Source organism: Carassius auratus, chromosome 38 (assembly GCF_003368295.1).
Source record: "Carassius auratus strain Wakin chromosome 38, ASM336829v1, whole genome shotgun sequence".
In the NCBI taxonomy this organism is placed as follows: Eukaryota; Metazoa; Chordata; class Actinopteri; order Cypriniformes; family Cyprinidae; genus Carassius; species Carassius auratus.
This window is the reverse complement of record NC_039280.1, coordinates 676,982-697,309: the sequence shown is the minus strand read 5'-3', so window position 1 is coordinate 697,309 and position 20,328 is coordinate 676,982. Positions and strand designations below refer to the sequence as shown.

General features: G+C 38.1%; 1 protein-coding gene across 1 annotated transcript in view; it reads right to left on the bottom strand.

Annotated features, from left to right (window-relative positions):
• The window catches only part of cfap46 (cilia and flagella associated protein 46), a 77,127-nt gene that overhangs the window by 43,613 nt on the left and 13,186 nt on the right, over positions 1 to 20,328 (bottom strand). Inside the window, exons 7-19 of the mRNA XM_026223354.1 lie at positions 20,075 to 20,163; positions 19,047 to 19,343; positions 18,315 to 18,414; positions 18,124 to 18,219; positions 9,892 to 10,082; positions 9,059 to 9,278; positions 8,343 to 8,448; positions 7,669 to 7,789; positions 6,560 to 6,675; positions 5,990 to 6,096; positions 4,098 to 4,210; positions 2,772 to 2,984; positions 1,700 to 1,937 (exon numbers count right to left, since the gene is read on the bottom strand). Of these exons, the coding sequence (XP_026079139.1) occupies positions 1,700 to 1,937; positions 2,772 to 2,984; positions 4,098 to 4,210; positions 5,990 to 6,096; positions 6,560 to 6,675; positions 7,669 to 7,789; positions 8,343 to 8,448; positions 9,059 to 9,278; positions 9,892 to 10,082; positions 18,124 to 18,219; positions 18,315 to 18,414; positions 19,047 to 19,343; positions 20,075 to 20,163 (2,007 nt within the window). The remainder of the gene's footprint in view (positions 1 to 1,699; positions 1,938 to 2,771; positions 2,985 to 4,097; positions 4,211 to 5,989; positions 6,097 to 6,559; positions 6,676 to 7,668; positions 7,790 to 8,342; positions 8,449 to 9,058; positions 9,279 to 9,891; positions 10,083 to 18,123; positions 18,220 to 18,314; positions 18,415 to 19,046; positions 19,344 to 20,074; positions 20,164 to 20,328) is intronic.

The following is a 20,328-nucleotide window of genomic DNA, read 5'->3' as shown; positions in this document are numbered from 1 at the left end:
ATAAACTGTTGCACCAACAAAATAATACATAGTTCAACATGAAGTGTAAAGTCCACGCTAGCTGCTATATGTTTTGCGTTGAGGTGATACTTGAGGCTCGATGTGCTGCAGTGATCATAGACAGTAAAAGAAATGGACACAGCGACCCCATTGGAACTCAATTGAGACAAGTGAAGCCCATTTTTAGCGTTTTTTAGCACTTCCGTTTCTGACGCGCAGACTCAAACGAAGCTTGACGACGTCAGCAACCTGTCTGACAGATGTAAATCTTCTAGTAGCTGTGCGTGCAAACTGCCATCGTTAATCTTGCAGAGACGGCGAGCTTGAGCGGGGAGTTCTTTGGCGTGAGTGAGCAGGAGTAAGTATTCTGATTAATTATTTTGTATAGTATTTTAAAATGTAACGCCAGTACGCCATATTAAGTTAATTGCCTGCGAGCTTTTCCTCCTGTAAGTACGGTAATGCGACAGAGAGACGAGTGGTTATGATGCAATCATTAGCCTATTTTTTACAAAAACTGTTTCTACGGGGCCATAATGTAACATAGAAGGTAATGGAGCCCTTTATACATTGTCGTGTATCTTTAGAAATAAATAATGGACAAACGGAGTCTTTAAACGCCTCAGATGTAAAGTTATTCGCTGTCAAAGTGACGCCAAAATGAATGGGAGTCAATGGGAATGCTAACGCAAGTGAAGTTCTGCTAAAAGATGGCAGCCCCCACCCGACTTCAACTTCCGGTCGAGTTCCTTGCCCCTTGGCAGTGATGTGCGAACGCTACTTGGTGCTCCAGTATAATCGGTCCGCCGAAACTCATCCAGTGAGAAACGTTCCACGGTGCAAAAATAAGTTATTAAAAATGCGGGATTTTTTTCTGTAATTAATTAATCTTAGTTAACGCGTTATTTTTTGTGTAATTAATTAATCTCAATTAATGCGTTAAAGTCCCGGCCCTAATATATATATATATATATATAGCTGTGCTTTAAGTGCTCCTCAGGAGTCGCTGTCCGTTTGTCAAGTGCTGAAATCTCCCCTTATAGAATGACTCTTCACTCTTCACAATCGTTTATTGATGTTAACCTAATGCTGCGTTCCAGACAGACAACTAGGATATAATAAATATTATATTATATTATATTATATTATATTATATTATATTATATTATATTATATTATATTATATTATATTATATTATATTATATTATATTATATTATACTCCACATAATAATATAATACACTTTATATACAGTAGAGAGAGAAAGAGAGAGAGATAGAGACGTTATTTCTGGGTCCAGTACACAGCTGGTTTTCGTGCACTTCAGCAAGTCATTGACAATTTTTTTCTGGCCTTTGTAATTATTTCAATCATAAATTAATAAAAAAATAAAAAAATGAAGTCATAAAGTGTACAATAAAGCACAATCAAATCCTTACATTACAATCACATTTCGCTTGAATCGAGTTAAAGGTGTAATCTGCTGTATGTCCTGCAGGTGAACACATAAATCTTTCTTCTAACGATGCATTTAGGGTTTAACGATTACTCCAGAGCACCCTCTGAGCCCCTCATCAGTTTATTTACACAGCCTAATTACGGTCTGAGATCTCCCACAATGCTCTGCACAGGTGTCGTTCCCAGGTGTGTGTGTGTGTGGATAAGCAGTGTTTGTGTTTACTGAGAGACAGTCGCTCACCTCTAAAGCTTTCTTGACGTCCTGCATGGCAGCTGCGTCCAGCTGAGGGCCGATGGTCGAGACGGATTTCTCCACAGTCTTCCCTCGCACTTTCTTTGTCTTCTCGGCTGGAAGCGTCTTCTCAGCTTCCTTCCCAGCGTCCTGTGATTCCTGATCGACACGAACAGATGCTCCACACCACGGCTGGATGAGTCCCTGAGCCACAGCGTCACAGAGCATCGCCACAAGAACCAGCTCCCTGAACACAACACAGCACACAACACATACATGTGATCACAGATTAAAATATTCAAATATTTTCATTATTAAAATATATATATATATATATATATATATATATATATATATATAATTTAAAACAATTAAATAATAATGTATCATATTAACATTGCTAATAGAACATAAATAAAATATTCAAATAGTAAACTAAACAAATAATGTAAAATTATTAAATATTAATAAAATAAAATAATCTAAATAATATAACTACACTAAAATAACATTTAAAAGTACTCAATTATAAAATTATAATATAATAATCAATAATAATTAAATAATATATAGAATAGGTATATATTTATAGAATAATTAAAGATAATAATTTAATAATAATAATATACAAAACTATAAAATAAAATAAAATAAAAAGCTCTTTTCAAAAAGACATGATTTGAGTAATAATTCATATTTGGAGCACAATGTAAAATGAATGTTAACAAATAAAGTAATACAATAATATATTAAATCCCCTATTAAAATAATTAAAAAAATAATATAATAATTATATAACATTAAATAATACATAGAATAGTTATATATCATAGAATAATTAAAGTAATTATATAAAATTATCATATTATAAAATTGTGAAATACAGAAAAAAATAAATACAATAAAAACACACACACACACACACACACACACACACACACACACACACACACACACACACACTCATGTTTAATAGTTAAAGGATGTGACGTGTGGCCATCTACAGTGTCCCATAGGTGTCAGCAGCAGTCACTATTAGCACTAGGACTGACTACTAAAGTGAGCTAGCTGCATCTGTTACCCAGCATGCCCTGTCTGTCTGAGGAGCTCCAGCAGACGTCTGAAGGTGGGCAGAAGGAGACGATGTCCTCCGCTGGACAGCAGCCAGCTGTTGTAGTTCCACAGATATACAGCTGCATTAACCACCAGCCAATCCTCACGCAGCTCCGCCCCTAGCTCCGCCCCTCGCAGGAAACCACCAGTGGCGTAAGCCGATAAACCTGTGATCCAATCACTGAGGAGAGACAAAACAGACAACCAATGATGGATAACGGCAGTTTTACATTTACATTAAACATTTAGCAGACGCTTTTATCCACAGCAACTTTAAAGCAAATCTGTTGATACAGTAATACAATTATTATTTTATTAGCATTTGATTTATTAGTGGTAGAGAGGACCAACTTAAACACCACCAATAAATGTATACGATTACAGAAATTAAAAATTGAATTATAGAATTATAAAACAATTAAATAAAATAATAAAAAACATAACACAAAATAATAATACAAATATTTGAAGTATATATTTAAATAACAATTAAAAACTACCTAAAATATTATTATGCATACAATACATTACATTTATATTGCTCTAAAACAATTAATTTATATTAATTTACATATCATTTGTACTAACCAAATCACAGTTTATAGCAAATATTTGTTGCATATTTAACATCTTTTGAATTTGCAATCAAGTTTTAAAAATAGTATAAATGCATAGTAATTTGGCACATATTTGCTCAGGTCAGTAAATAATTCAACACTTTTGTAAAAAAAAAAAAAAAATCATCTGATGCAGAGCAGGATCCACTCAACCTTAATCTAAAGACTTGATTTTACTATTTAACTATTCCGCATTATTTTACTATTTAAATATATACTTTGACTAATATATTGATGTTTAAGATGGATTTTAAGATTCTTTTCTTTACTTTTATGCACTTGCACTGTAATATTTCTTTAAATGCGCTGCTGAAACTTACTGACTCTGTATGCTCTGCACAATCATAATAAAGCTGGATCTGATTCATTCAGACGGCCGACTGTATTAAAGCAGCATGTGTTGGTGACGCACAGAGAGTCAAGATTATTGTTTCATGCGGCTTATAATATGAGAAAGTCATTAGATGCATGCTGGGATGTGGAATAGAGCGGCTCTCTGTGATTATCTCGTCTGTTCAGGTCCACATCATATTACACGCTCAACATTCAACACACTCTATCAGTCTGGGACATGAATGTGCGTAATACAGAGCCAAAGATGCAACTCACATTAGCAAGTCACATGAGTAAAATGAGTCTAAACTTAAAACCATATGTGTAACTGTGATGAAACTCACCTGTACAGGGTCCAGGGGGTGTGGTCTTCAGGTGGGCGTGTCTGTTTCTCATCAGGTGCTACAGCAGAGCCGTTTAGCTCCACCCCCTCAGAGCGGAGTTTAAGGATGGTTACCTAGACGACATGATACTGTGCTTTATGGGATGCCATTGTTATTGTTTTTACTTTAGAAATGTTGTGCTATGCATCTAGAAGTCTCTAGAAGTCTTTAACAACAGATGCATACAGGCACATAAGAAATAATGTGCAGAAATCAAGGCTCCTCAGAAGATGTGAGATGTTCTGGAGGCTTGTGAAGATCATTCCTCCGCTGAAGAACAGTGAAAGTCTTCCCCCGACGACACGTGCATCAAATTAAAAGCACGTCTTTAGAAAAATCTATCCTCCGAAAAGAGAGGAAACATGTTCTGTGAGATCAAAGAGACACTGCTCTGTGTTTGTCAAGGTCATCGCTTCTCAATGCTTCGTGCCCAAATCTCTCTCCACAGCTCAAAGCAGACGCGTCTCTGAACACATCATCATCATCATCATCATCATCATCACACACTCGTGATCCTGGAGGTCTGACGCAGGCGTTACAGAAACATGCTGAAGTCTGCTGACATTCAGAAATGTTGACATTACATACAAGAAATGTAGAGCCAGTTTCAGGCGAGATACTACATGTTTTTCATGCACTTGTTTTGAGATTTTCATCTATTTTACCCGAGTGACATGTTTTCCTTCATATTAGTGGTAAGCAAGCATTCGATATAATAATAATAATTCTATGCACATTTAAGTTTTTATTTTATTGCATTTGTAGATTTTAATTCCAATCTATATCTTTAAAGGTTATGAGGTTTTATTTCCCCACTTCACATGCACTTACATGCACATCTACTGTTTTATTCTTAATATCTATCTTTATACTGAAGGTTTTCATTGTTCATATATCATTCAGATTGATTTATATTTAACATTTTATTCGTAAAAACATGGAGAAAATTGTCTCCTCTGAAAAAAGAAAAAACGTTATCTCTAATATAACAACAAATTCAGACGAAAATTTGCAATCTGGTTTTATACAATTTTTAGATTGCTTTTCTGGAAATATATGCAAATTAGTGCATATTTAATCGAAATGTCTCATTTGCATATTTAAAAATATTTGTCAACACACTGTGAACAATCAGCTGAGAAATGCATGATGATATTATTAGTTTTGTATCATACACTGTAATTTTTGTTTCTTCAAAGTGGTAAATATAAGACTAGAAGAAAAAAAATTTCATACTTTCTACCTTTTTTTTTACTTTAACATTTCAAGTTTAATTCAATGTGTTACATGCACTTCCTTTGTAATTATTTGAGAATTTCACTAGCAACTTTTTCTTTTGCTTAACATTCCCGTAAATGCTGAATTTGAGAAATCCTAAACTAATATATATATATATATATATATATATATATATATATATATATATATATATATATATATATATATGTATATATGTATATATATATTTTTTTTTTTCTTCAATATAATTAGCCTTAACTAACTTTAATAGTCACAAGACAATTCTCTTCAAACTGTTGCTCTACCATGACAGGCATATAGCTAAAAACTCACTTTCTTACATAACATAACATAACAACATCTAATGTGCATTATGATAATGAGATCTGTATTATAACCTCTGAAGCGGTCATCATGATTGTATAATTGACACAGGATGTTTCCTCTGAACTACTGAAGTGTAAACCAGAGATGATTGCATGCATGAATACTAACCCAAAGCCTAACCTTAACCTCAGTACAGCACAGTTTGTTGCACTGGGATCACTGGTGATTAGGTGAACTAAACCAAGCATCATTGACTCTGTGTTTGATGATAAAGACTGTGTTTGTACCTCAGCGTTGATGAAGTGGACCTCAGCGAGCAGACGCAGCAGATCTCTCTGTGTGTTGAGCTCGGTCTGGTTCCTCTGATCTAGACTCGCTCTGTTCTTGGGTTCATCTGTAATCACACAGGATTCAGTCGGAAAAACTCATCCCACAAACCTTCACGGTGGAAATATGGCAGTATTTCGGCAATTCCCAAGAATTGATTTTCTGTCTCTTTGTTCTGAGTTTATATCCTGCATCTGTGATTTATTCTTTCTCAGAATTTTGAGAAAAAGTCAGAAGTGTCAGATAAAAAGTTTCTAATAATTTACTTGCAATTTCATCGTGAAACATGTTTCTCCAAGGTGTTTTTTTCAGTGTATGTCACCAAACCAAACTGCACAAATAATGATCTTGTCAAACCAGAGTGTGTTCGAGACGCTCAAACATGCGTCTCAGTCTTCAGGGAAATCACCTAAAGAACGGCTTACAGTCCCTACAGTGCGTCTGAACACTGGAACCTGGAATGATTTTAATATTACACACATCAGTTCTGAATCATTGCATTATCCCTGGCTCTCGTGGGACTCACTTACTGGTGTTTTTCCATCGTCCGTCATCATACAGCAGACAGAAGCGACAGGCCGCCCGGCACACGTCAAAAACCTCCTGTTTCCGGGCGGTCTTGACCAGCGAAGCCCATAATCTCACCCTGACAGAGACACAAACATCACAGAATGAACACTTCGATCCGCAGCTCCCTCGACGTCTTCGGCTCAGTCACACAGTAATACAGTAAATAACGAATGCCTTCTTCAGCTTTACTGGTTTATTCACATGTTCCTTCTTTGTGGAAGGAAATAGAAAAGAATAAAGTTATTTCCATCATAATGAAGTCCTGGTGGCCGTATGTTCCTGGCCTTGAGAGATGTCTGATGATGAACTCGAGGGTGAAGCTGATGGAGGGAACTCAGAGCCTGCTTTATTTTAATGAACACAGTACACATGGCTTTTGGGAGTTAGTAAATATGAGCACAGTTTTTAGAAATAAGAACTATGTTGATTTGTCAGAGTGATTTCATCATGCATACATAAGGTTAACACTGTGAAATAAACTCAATAATAAGACTGTATACTGTTTTTGAAAGAAGTCTCTTCTGCTGATCAAAACTGCATTTATTTGATAAAAATAAAGTTCAAAAGTTAAAATTCAAAAGAACAGTTTTCCTTGTAAATATATTTTAATATGTAATTTAGTCCTGTGATGCAAAGCTGAATTTTCTCATGATCATTCTAATATCCTGATAATATTTCTGATTATTACCAATGTTGAAAACAGTTGTGCTGCACAATAGTTTAGTGGAAACTGTAATGAAGTCTAAGTAGAATAAAAAATAATTAATACTTAAATTGATCAAAAGTGACATTTATATTGTTACAAAATGTATAGTTTCTATTTTTATAAATTCTGTTCTTTTGTACTTTCAATTATTCAATTGCACCTCACAGCAATAAATTATAAACAGAATATAAATTGTATAATGTTAACCGATATTCAAACAGAAAACAGATATAGTTGTAATATTGTCACAAAAATGTTACTGTATTTTTAATCAAATAAATGCAGCCTTAGTGAACATTATTCAATTTTTTTTTTAAATAAAGCGTCTTGTAAATGTGCATCATAAAGCATAAAAACACACACCTTTCTTTGTCATCTGAGCTCTTGTCAAGTCCGTCCAGATGACCTTTGACCTTCTGCACACAGCTGCTGTGATGCTGGGCTTTAGCAGCGAGCAGCTCCAGACGATCTCCAGCTCCATAATCTGAGAAACACAATCAGCTCAGTCCTGATCACAGTATGACTAACTTCACATAACCACAACTACATTATATTACCATCATACAGTTATAGTCAATGAAATATACTGCTCTATTAATACACCAAACAACTAAGCTGTTCATGCTCTGCCTGACAAACACTCTTACTAATAATCACTGGTGAAAAAAGATGACTTTAGAAGGTCAAATATATATAAGAATGAAGCAAACATTAATTATTCATCGTGCAAACACATGCAAGATAGAAAACCAAATCATTGTGCAAATCATCCTATGTAAGATGTATGCAAGCGCAAAAATTTAAAGTATAATGTTTGCAAAAGACTTAACTTTATAATGATTTCTAATGATGTTTGAGAGCTGCACAGATCAAACACTATTAAATCTGTTCTACATTTCAGTGTTGATGCAGCGATGGGTTTTAACAATTACTGTACAATTATGACCTATAGAAAGAAAACTGATCATACTGTCGTAGTGGTAATCAAGACAGTTTTAGTATAAAGTCCTACAAGTGAGATTAAAATATGCAGAAACCTTTGACTTCACTGTCAGCATCCAGGACGGTTTGGAAAGCATCGGGTGCCAGAGCGACTCCAGCACTAACCAGCAGCGGCCGTCGCTTTCTCAAAGCCTCTTTAGCCTGTTTAGATCACATCACAAGATCAGTACAGTACTCACAGAACACCAGCGCTCTGATACTGAGCCTAGACTCGGGATCATCTCAACAGTGTGTTAACACATCCAATGTGACGACTTCAGGAGCAAAATACAACATCTGGGGTTAAAAAATAAGTCTCTTCTGCTCAACGGGCGTGCATGTATTTCGATAAAAAAATACATAATCTGTTATTTAAATAAAATACATATTTTTACTGATTCTTTTGAATAGTTTTTGAATACTTTTGAATAGTTGCGCACCTCCAATTTTGTCCAAAGTCGAATGCAGCGTTGCTTGCATAATCTACATCAGTCATGTCTGAGAATGCAGAGCTAATGAGGCTTTGTTTCAGGGAGCTGCTGAAAGGGCTGTTCATACAGGACACAGTCTTTTGTTTCGTCTCTGTTAAGTTTTATTTTTAGTCTTTGTACACCTGCATCAGACAGACGGCTCCAGCCAGTGTTTTCAACCATATAGTGCTGCATTTTAAAAATAGTTTGAGAAACACATGTTTAGTTTCTCACTGCGTCTGTCTGATGTGAAGGGCCCTCAGCAGTCAGCTGTCTGTGTGTGCAGGAGAGCCGCTCATCACCTGCTGGATGAGTTTAGCGGCGCGCTCCTCCGCTCGTGTGGGAGCGCTGTGGACAGAGGAGCGCAGCTGGAGGAGCTGTAAGGAGGAGGACAGGTGCTGGGACAGAGGATCCAGCTCAAGGGCTTTCTGAAGATGCTTCATGGCAGATTCCAGCTTCTCATCCTCCTCGTCTATCACAGCGAGCTCAGTGTGAACCTGACACAACACATCCAGCAGCAAACTGTGCACAAACACAGTTTAAACAACCTCCACTTTAAATCAAGCCACATCTAATATAGATTCAAAGCAGCTTCACAGTGATGAACAGGGAAACAACACAATGACTTCAAATATGAGAACATTTAAAAAAAGTAAAAAAGAATAAATAAAAAACATAAAAAAGGCAGTGATTCTGCCTTTATTTTTGTTTAGTTTTTTTTTATTATTTTTTGCTTTTTTTAAATCTTTATATCATCCAATTGTGAGATAAAGAGTCACATTTACATTTTATTATTTTTCATTATTATTATTTAGTGGAAAAAAAGGGCTTCCATAATAAATAATATCAAAATAATAAAGGAATATACAAATGGTTTGTCAGAAGCAAAAAAACTTTACTTCTCACATGCAACACAAAAGTAGTCCTTTAGTAGAAGGTTTAGTAGCGAGGGGCAGATAATCAGTGATTATATTTACACTTATGTTTAAGTGTCTTCCTCACAAAAAAACATTTCACGGCAGAAGATGTAGAGTTTAGTGCACGTGACTAATTTTGTAAAACTGAGCTCATATTCCCAGAGTAATCAGTATCAAGTGTGCTAAACGCGCTGGAGTGAAGGGAGCATGTCTCAGACCTGTGTGTGTGCTCCAGCGCTCGAGCGAGGGTGAGCAGGGGTTTCTGGACTCTCTTGTGGAGGTTGTGTTGGAGAAGAGGCAGACATGTGTTCCACTGACACACACACACCGCTTGAGTGACCCGAGCGTCTGCTTCCTTCAGTGACGTCTGCAGCAGCGCATCCAAACGAGCGATTACACTCAACCACAGCTGCGAGAAACAAGACCTGCACTCAACACTTCTGACACTCTCTTAGACATTGTGAAGCACATCTTCTTCTGGAAGAGCTCTCAGCACTGCTGGCCTTTTGGTAAACAGTCACTTAAACACTAGAATTATCCATCATTTAAGATTATCAGCTCACTTTGGCTTCGGATTTGATTTATAATAATATCTAATTTGATATTTATGAATACTTGAGGACAGCCAGTACTATCTATCACAGCCTTGAATAATAGTTTGCATAATTTTTATTTCTATATTTCCCTTTTATTTTGAGCTAGAACCATTTTTTTATATGTCTGTATAGATTTTTTTTATTAATTTGTATTACAGTTTTTTTATTAACTTTAGTAAATCAAGTTAAACAAATTGAAAATGATTATGGCCTGGTTCCCCAAAACATTCTTATCACAAAGTAGTTCTTAACCTATTCCTTAACCTCTCTCTTCACCTTATGGCACGATTCCTGACACGTTCGTACACTAAGTATATCTTCTGTAAGTCACACTTCGTAAGGTTGGTCAAGGCCCGGTTTCCCGATAACGCTCACTCTTAGCGCGCTAAGAAGACCTTGAAAGATATATCTTACCAAAGTTGAATATGTTCCTAAGTGTGTTCCCCGAAGTGTCCCTTAGGAAGCTTCTTAGCACGCTGCCTCTTACATCTGACATCACAAGAGCGCTGTCCCGAGTGAAGGTGCTGAATTAGTTGGCATCGATTGCTCATGAATCGATTTTCCACTTCACGCGAAGGTGCAATACAGCGTTAAGAAAGACAACACGTTCTATGCAAATAAAACATTCCTCAAATTATTACAGTAACATTTATTTTAACATAGTTTAAGTTATCAGTAGAATATACTACTGATAGTATATCCCCCCCCCCGCGCCTGTCATTTATGCCCCTCCTACAGGCCATAACATTTTTATTTTAAATGTTCAAACTTTAACTTAAATTAAATAAAATAAAAAGAATGGGGAAAATGCATAATTTGGGTTGTTCATCATGGTGAATGCTTATTGGTCGCGTGCGCAAAATCCATTTCAAGTCGAAGAACAGTTTGTCCGTCTATATTATAGAAAGTCGTTAGCAGCTAATTAAAAAAAAAAAAAAATGGGTCTATGAAAATGGTTTAGACCTCCGCAGCCTCGTCAATCAGCAGACTTAGATACTCCGGCCAAGACCACCATGGTCTATGAAAGCCAAACTGGCCCTTCTGCGAATGCTAGCAAATGCACAAGCGAATGGAAGGACACAGTTTAGACGGTTCAGTAGCAACACTCGTCGCCCGCAACTCTTCTTAGGGTAACTCGTTTGTTCAGTTCACTTACTGAAGCCAGCCCTGGCTTTCATAAGGCCTACTAAGCAGGTGAATTGTTGATGAATGTTTGTGGGTTCTAACTGCATTTGTGTTTTATACTTGGCTGTCTGTAAAGATATATAGGCTTATGTCTGATTGGTGCGTGCATAAACTGCTGGGAGGTGTGTAACCAGGTTAAAAACAAGTATTAGCATGAAGTAATAGCAGAATATACATTTATTTTTGTCCTTTATTTATTTTGTTTAGAAAATGAGTCCTTTAGAGTATTTAAAGTCCTTGAAACCCGAAGAAAAAACGGTGTTTAAAGAAATTATTTTATTTGTTGAAGCACACTTTGTATTTTCTGTATTTTATTTTATCTTTATCTATTTCTCAAGTTCTACAAAATTTGCATTTTACGCAAATCAAAAACTAAAAAAATCAGTTAAACCTTATACCTTGTGTGAGTGGCTCATTATTGTTGTGACATCCTTATTCTCTGCAGGCGAATTTTAGTCTTCTGATTTAACTGGTCCATACGCAGACATTTGTGTGATGATGTCCAACTCGTTTTATGAAGAAAAAAGCCTTAAGTTTTCAGAAACATCTTTACGAAAAAACTTTGTCTGATGGGGACATTTTTTTTTGCCGATTTTTCAAAGCTTCAAACTGATTCAGTGTTTTATTTTTGTCGTCGTAATTTGTTAATTATTTAAGTAAAAAAAAAATACATAGCTATTTATTGTAGGCATATTTTATGTTTTTTTTTATATTTAGCCTATATTATATTTATATTATTATTTTCTGTCTTTTTCTGTTGTTTAGGCTATCTGTTCTGGGCCGGGTTTCCCGATAACGATGTAGCCTAGCCTATCTTAGCTCTTAAAAGCACTCATACGTGCAAGGTTATAAACGTTAGCCGCAATTCCTCGTGCGTTTCCAAAAAATGTAGGCTACTGAACTCGTAGAACGCGAGAATAGGCTACGTGCTACTTGAATCGCTGTCCATTCCCAAAGTGCTGAACTGGGCTATACTAACCTTATATGGAATCGTATTCTAACAATCGTCATCTGTTGTGTACAGTCCCTGACAAAAGTCTTGTCACTTATCTATTTTGTAGAAACACCTGCTATTAACCTGACTTTTAATTAATCAATTGGTGTTAGAAATAGCTTATATGAAAAGCTAAAACCCTCCCAAATTATGTTTAATGCGCTGAAATAAATTAGTTTCACTGAAAAAAGATTTATCATTTAATCAAGACAGAAAGGTCCAATTTTGGCAAGACAAAATTTTTGTCGCCTTTACAGAAATTTAACAAATTTACTGCAAATACAAAAATATGTCAGCAAATTAAGTAGTGGTGCTGTGAGATCTAAATGTAATATTTTGTATGACTTCCATGAGCTTGAAAGACTGCATCCATGCAGTTTGGTAAGGATTCATACAATTTATTGATGAAGTCATCAGGAATAGCAAAGAAAGCAGTCTTGCATGCCTCCCAGAGTTCATCAATATTCTTTGGTTTCGTCTTCCATGCTTACTCTTTCATCCTACCCCACATATGCTCAATGATGTTCATGTCTGGTGACTGGGCTGGCCAATCCTGGAGCATCTTGGTCTTCTCCGCCTTGAGGAACTTTGATGTGGAGATGGAAGTATGCGATGTAGCACCATCCTGCTGCAGAATTTGGCCTCTTTTATGGTTGGGAATATAAGAGGTAGCTAAGATTTCTTGGTATTTTAGACTGTTGATGTTGCCTTCCACCCTGCAGATCTCTCGCACACCCCCATACTGGACGTAACCCCAGACCATGATTTTTCCGCCACCAAACTTCACTGTTTTCTTGGTGAATCTCGGATCCATGAGGGCTCCAGTAGGTCTCCTGCAATATTTGCGGCGACTGTGGTGTAATTCAACAGAAGATTCATCTGAAAAATCCACATTTTTCCAGCGTCCATCCTTTTAGCAGGCTGTGGGCCTTGGCAAATGCCACGGTTTTTCAATTGTCTTTTGTTTAGTGCTGGCTTCTGGGCACTGATTCAACCATGGAGGCCATTTCGAGACAGAATCCGACAAACTGTTCTGTTTGACATAGGGACTTCAGGTGACCAGGTCTTGTGGAGCTCTGCTGCAGTGGAAAATGGGCTGGCCTTGGATTTTCAAGCCAACAAATGGTCCTCTCGAGCAGTTGTCTTGCGGGGTCTGCCTGACCTGGGCTTGTCAAAAACGTCTCCAGTGTCTTCAAATGTTTTTTTATCCTCTGTACTTGACACTGAGACACATTAAAGGTGTCTGCCACATCAGCAGTGGATCTGGTCTTCAGCCTCTTGATAATCAAAACTTTAGTCTCAGGGTGAATCTTAGGCATGTTTGGAGAGGTCTAGTTGCAGTTGATGTGAAGGTCTAGTGTACTGGGGTTGTTTTTATACACACCTGGGACCTAATTGATCCACTATTAGTCAAAGGGAAAGCTCATATGACAAGGCGACAACACTTACGTCTTTGCAAAAATTGACTCAATGGGCTTTACCAAGAAATTCGTTTTGCACTGAAACATAATTACAAAAGCTGTTGGGATTAAAATGAGCCATTTCTTGTAAAAAAAAAAAAATCTTGATTAGAAATATATTTCAGTGGCACTTCAGGTCAATTTGTACACAAGCGACAAGACTTTTGTCAGGGACTGTATTAGGAATCAAGACAGGTGAAAATAAAAAAATTAATTATATAATGACATTCTATATAGATAGATCATTGGAGCTAACATTCTAGGGAATGTCATTCTATATAGATCATTGAAGCTAACTGACTCTTGCCGTATCCGGTCAGCAAAACAGCAAATTTCAGCGCTGTCTTCTGTTCTACTTCTAGATAAAAACCCAAGTCTAAATCGTTCATTGTCATTCTATATAGGTCTTTCAGATTTAGGTCTGGATTTCCTTGCTATGATGTTGCCAATGCGTCAAAAAATATTTATCAAACGACAGTGCCCCCTCGGCGATGATGCAATGCCCCTCCAGTAGATCTGCTCTGACGCCGACTCTGTGTGACGGTTAGATGAACCGGGTATCCCTCGCTAATCATCCACCCTCCTTATCCCGTTGTGCCACTTGTGCCGCTTCTTGACATGGGTTTAACGACTTATAAAAATTATGTAATACACTTTTATATTAATGGTAAGGTACTTTACAATCAGAATCGATTGGCAAGCAGCTGCAGTTACTTCTGTTTAATGCGGTATTAATTGCAATTGGTTTATGTTTTCAATAAAAAAGCAACCTATCTACAATGAACAGAGAGAGAGAGTTGATACAGAATATGCTGGGGAAGCAACGTAAAAAAAGGGCACCAAGCCTCTCATCAGAGGAACTTGAAGTTTTGCTGGACCTTGCCATCACCAGGTCAGATATCACACCCCTGTGGTCCACTATAGCTAACCTGAACGTTTATGGCCGCATCTCCCTTTCGCGATAAGTAGCCTACGCCTGATCAATCATTGATGGATTGGTGATAGGGATGAATGTGCCATCCACCAGGATGTAATCCCGGCATGGTGCAGAAGGGCGTTGGTGACAGTGTGGACACACCTCCATCACCGAGGTCTTGATCAAGCCGTAGCCCTCTGCCACGACCTCGATGAAGCAAAAAACCTAGCGCTGCAAGCAGCTGGACTTCAGGGCTTAAAGCAAAATCCTGCGTTTGCCTGGCAAGCGTAGGTCTGAGCAGGTCCAGCAGCTCCATTATGAGTTGTCTTGGGAGGCAAAATGTCAAAAGGGCTTAAGTTTTGCCGAATAAAAAAATTGACATGGACTAAATGGCTCCGTGTCCGGCTCTGTCTTTGATTCAATACAAGGACACGTTGAATCGCTGCCATAGTTAGTCGCTTACTGGACACCACAATGCTTACCCATTTATAGATCTTAGCCATTTAGAGCCAATTTTTTTGCCAGATTTTAATTATCAAAAGTGATTGCCAATTCACTTTAATTACATTACGAAGAAGCCTAGGCTAATTACCACCATATTAGTTCTGATACCACATAAAGTCATCTTCATAAATAGACCTGTATCCATTGCAAACATATTTTATTATTAGTTTTAAAATGTCCATAACATAAAATCATTGTTGTGCCACAATATTGTCAACATACCATAGTTTGACTTGTACCGCGCTGCGCTGGTTTCTGAAAACTGCTGTACAGAGTCTTGAGCTCAAACAACGCTAAGAGAGAGCTTACGAATGGTCCAGACCAACCTTACGAAAGTGTGACTTACAGAAGATATACTTAGCGTAAGAACGTGTCGGAAATCGTGCCCTAAGGTTAAGAGAGAGGTTAAGGAATAAGTTAAGAACTACTTAGCGATAAGATTGTTTTGGGGAACCGGGCCCTGCACCATTCGTAAGCTCTCTCTTAGCGTTGTTTGAGCTCCAAACACTAGGCCTACTGTACAGCAGTCTTTAGAAATCAGCGCAGCGCAGTACAAGTCAAACTATGGTATGACAACAATGATTTTATGTTATGGACATTTTAAAACTGATAATAAAATATGTTCGCCAATAACCAATAATATTCCATGTACGATGTTGCGTTTTCAGTGGTCAGTCGTTGAAGCCTATTTCTGATTGGTTGTTGCTGTTTTGAAAGCGTTTATGCCAAGAGCAAAGAGAAATAAATTGAAGAGAAGAGTACTTGGCCATGCGCGAACGCACTGGACGCAGTCTAAGCACATATACACTTACTTTAAGCGAAGAGGAGAGATTCGCGATTGCACTGAACACCTTTTATGTGCAGGCATACTCTCTGAGCGAGCCCAGATGCCGTACATTATATTCCGCGCGCGAGCAGAGAGATTCGCGCCCCGCACATTATGTTCCGCGGACGAGCAGAGAGCTTCGCGCCCCGCACATTATATTCCGCGTCCGAGCAGAGAGATTCGCGCCCCGCACATTATGTTCCGCGGACGAGCAGAGAGCTTCGCGCCCCGCACATTATATTCCGCGTCCGAGCAGAGAGATTCGCGCCCCGCACATTATATTCCGCGTCCGAGCAGAGAGATTCGCGCCCCGCACATTATGTTCCGCGGGCGAGCAGAGAGATTCGCGCTCCGCACATTATGTTCCGCGGGCGAGCAGAGAGATTCGCGCTCCGCACATTATGTTCCGCGGGCGAGCAGAGAGATTCGCGCTCCACACATTATGTTCCGCGGGCGAGCAGAGAGATTCGCGCCCCGCACATTATGTTCCGCGGGCGAGCAGAGAGATTCGCGCCCCGCACATTATGTTCCGCGGGCGAGCAGAGAGATTCGCGCCCCGCACATTATGTTCCGCGGGCGAGCAGAGAGATTCGCGCCCCGCACATTATGTTCCGCGGGCGAGCAGAGAGATTCGCGCTCCACACATTATGTTCCGCGGGCGAGCAGAGAGATTCGCGCTCCACACATTATGTTCCGCGGGCGAGCAGAGATTCGCGCTCCACACATTATGTTCCGCGGGCGAGCAGAGAGATTCGCGCTCCACACATTATGTTCCGCGGGCGAGCAGAGAGATTCGCGCCCCACACATTATGTTCCGCGGGCGAGCAGAGAGATTCGCGCTCCACACATTATGTTCCGCGGGCGAGCAGAGAGATTCGCGCTCCACACATTATGTTCCGCGGGCGAGCAGAGAGATTCGCGCTCCACACATTATGTTCCGCGGGCGAGCAGAGAGATTCGCGCCCCGCACATTATGTTCCGCGGGCGAGCAGAGAGATTCGCGCTCCACACATTATGTTCCGCGCGCGAGCAGAGAGATTCGCGCTCCACACATTATGTTCCGCGGACGAGCAGAGAGATTCGCGCTCCACACATTATGTTCCGCGGGCGAGCAGAGAGATTCGCGCTCCACACATTATGTTCCGCGGGCGAGCAGAGAGATTCGCGCCCCGCACATTATGTTCCGCGCGCGAGCAGAGAGATTCACGCTCGCGCATTATATTAATGTACTTTTGCGATACAATTATGCGCTCTGGACGTTTGACAGGGAAATAACGCCATACCACTTCGGGGAACACACTTAGGAACATAATCAATTTTGGTAAGATATATCTTTCGAGATCTTCTTAGAGCGCTAAGAGTGAGCGTTATCGGGGAACCGGGCCCTGGCCTATATTATTATTATATTATATTATTATATTATTTGATTACATTTAATTAATAAAATAATTGAATCATGAAGTTAATTTATTGTGCTCGGATACACCATTAAAAATAGTTTTTGGTAATTGAAAAAAAGCTGAAAAAATATATAAATATATGATGAAGTGAAAGTGAATTAGAAGTGAAATAAATAAGTTAAAGTACTACGATTAATAAAAACTAAAATTAATTAAAACTACACAGAAATGGTGTTTCTAAAAACCTAAGTAACTATTTCTTTACTTTATTCTATTATAATTTTATAGATTATTCCATATTATATTTCTTTATCAAATGACTATTTAAATAGTCTTGTTTTAGATATATATATATATATAAATACATTTTAAAAAATCATTGAGAAAATAAAAACTAATAATTTAACATATAATTTCATTGAGAAGCACAACTACATAAGATATTAACAAATATATTCAATTTATATTGAATTAAGTCTTTTAAACATGCATTTATATATATGGTTTGTATATGCATATGGTTTTACTATATTTAGAGTATGCTCTATATAATATAACAGGATCAGCACCTCCACACTGGATCTGGAGTAATTCTGCATTCCCTCTCTGTGTTTGTTCAGCTCCAGCTCACACTGCACACACTCCATCATTATACGCTGACCCACCTTCAGGAAAACACCACCAGACCTCTGAGTCACACAAACAACAACACAACACAAGAAAGGAAAGAAGCACTTTGTGAGGAAACACGGAGTCTCACGGTGACATCTGTGGCTCGGAGCTCCTTCAGACAGTCGGATGCAGTTTGATGTTGCTGTAATTGCAGAGAGAGGAAAGCCAGATCCAGCAGAAGCTCAACCCTGAAACCATGAGGGTTATAATGATTACACAAATATCTTAAATCACTTCCTACTGGCTTTGTGGCTACAAAAGATCATAAGTTTATCATGAGCTTAGGTGTGTGCATACTCTGACAGAAAGGATGATGAACAGGAATAATGTTCTGTGTTTGAGAGAGTGGGAAGAGTCAGATTGTGATGCAGCAAAACTTCCTAAACTTTTTGTCACATGATAGAGAACCACTTTAAGAATTTGCAATGCTGCATCATATATTTTACAATCTAATAATATTTCACTGTTTTTTTTTGTGCATGCCTGATCAAATTAATGCCGCCTCGATGAGCAGAAGAGACTTTTTTCATAAAAACTGAAAAGTCTTTTGCATTTAAAACATTCTTTTTTTTTTGCAGGACCAAAAATATTATTGACATCATTATTGACAAAATAAATAAATACATTTTAAGCAATATCTAGTATCAAATCATGCTTTGCTCGTATGCTCAATCTTTCAAGTGAGCCATAAACCAAACATAATAAAAGTCCTGTTATAAAACAGGAAGGGTCTTTTAAATCTTCCTGTTTTAAAAGGAAATGATTCACCAAAGGAAGCACAAGTTCTTGGGGTGCTGAAGTGCTGCAGTGTTGGACGCACCTGTCGGTCAGTGGGATGGGAGAGTTGTGGTCCAGACAAACACTGGAGCTGCAGGAGGAGGATGGACTCGAGTGGAGGATGCTGGGTGGAGCACTGAAGCTCTGGGTGAAGGGTGGAGGACTGGATCCGCTGGACTCACAGATGATGTTGGGTGGAGCACTGGATCTGTGGATGTCCGGTGGAGGACTGGAGGCCTGGAGGTCAGACGCTTTGGGCTCTGATGAGTGCTTCAGCAGCAGGAAAATCTCCTTCAGTGTAGCTCCATCATCTCTCTTGACTTCAGCAACATCAACCGCACTGTGAAGAACATGCAAACACACACACTTAGTCTCGCTGATTTCAGATCCTGTAGCTCAGACAGTACAGCATGGTGCTAGAAATGACAAGTCATGGGTTCAGTTTCTAAGAAATGCATAAATTGACATGAATTTAAAACAATTTCTAACCCGGATATGCTTTGACTTTAATTACAAGCAATTTACAGCATATAATGCAATTCACATCAAGTACACAAAACATTTGGATTTGTGCTGAAGTTCAGTTTCTCTTTAACTTTCTCTCAGCAATGCAGTTTTTACCCTGTGTAACATATTTTTAAACTTTTTATTTTATGTTAACAAAATAAAATAAAACATTGGGAAAAAAGGCAGTTTTCTAGATATGACTGTATGTGTGAAAGCACTTTCGAATCACTGATCTGTTTGTTTGAGCAATCTGCATGTGAACAGGACAACCATTTGACCAAACACTGGGCGAGTCTTTTTTAAAGAAACATGTTTGGAAACAATCATAATTTTTTTCTATTCAGCTGGTTTTCACTACTAACACACTGCAGCTTTAAACAGGGCTTGATGGAACAAGAGATTACAGTTTATTTACAGCGTAGGCTGCACAAAATGTGTTGTTTTCACTGGAGAAGTTAAGATGTGATGACAATATTGGCTCAAATAAAGGTACAGCGACAAAATGCAGCTGTATTTGAACACAAGTGATAAAAGCACTGTTAATGTGAGAAATATCTTCCTTACTGTTTAAGCTTCTGGATCTTGTACATCACGAGCAACTTAGAGTTTCCATCTTTCAGCATTTCAGAGACATCCATGAGGTTGTGTCGAACCTGTGGGGGAAACATTACTATATTATTACTATAATTTTTATAATATACTATAAAAGTTAACATAGTTATAGTTATATCCTCCTGAGAACCAGAAAAAAAGCTTTGTGAATTTAGTTTTTTTATTATTTTTATTTCATTACATTGTTTAGAGCATAAGAAAAAAAA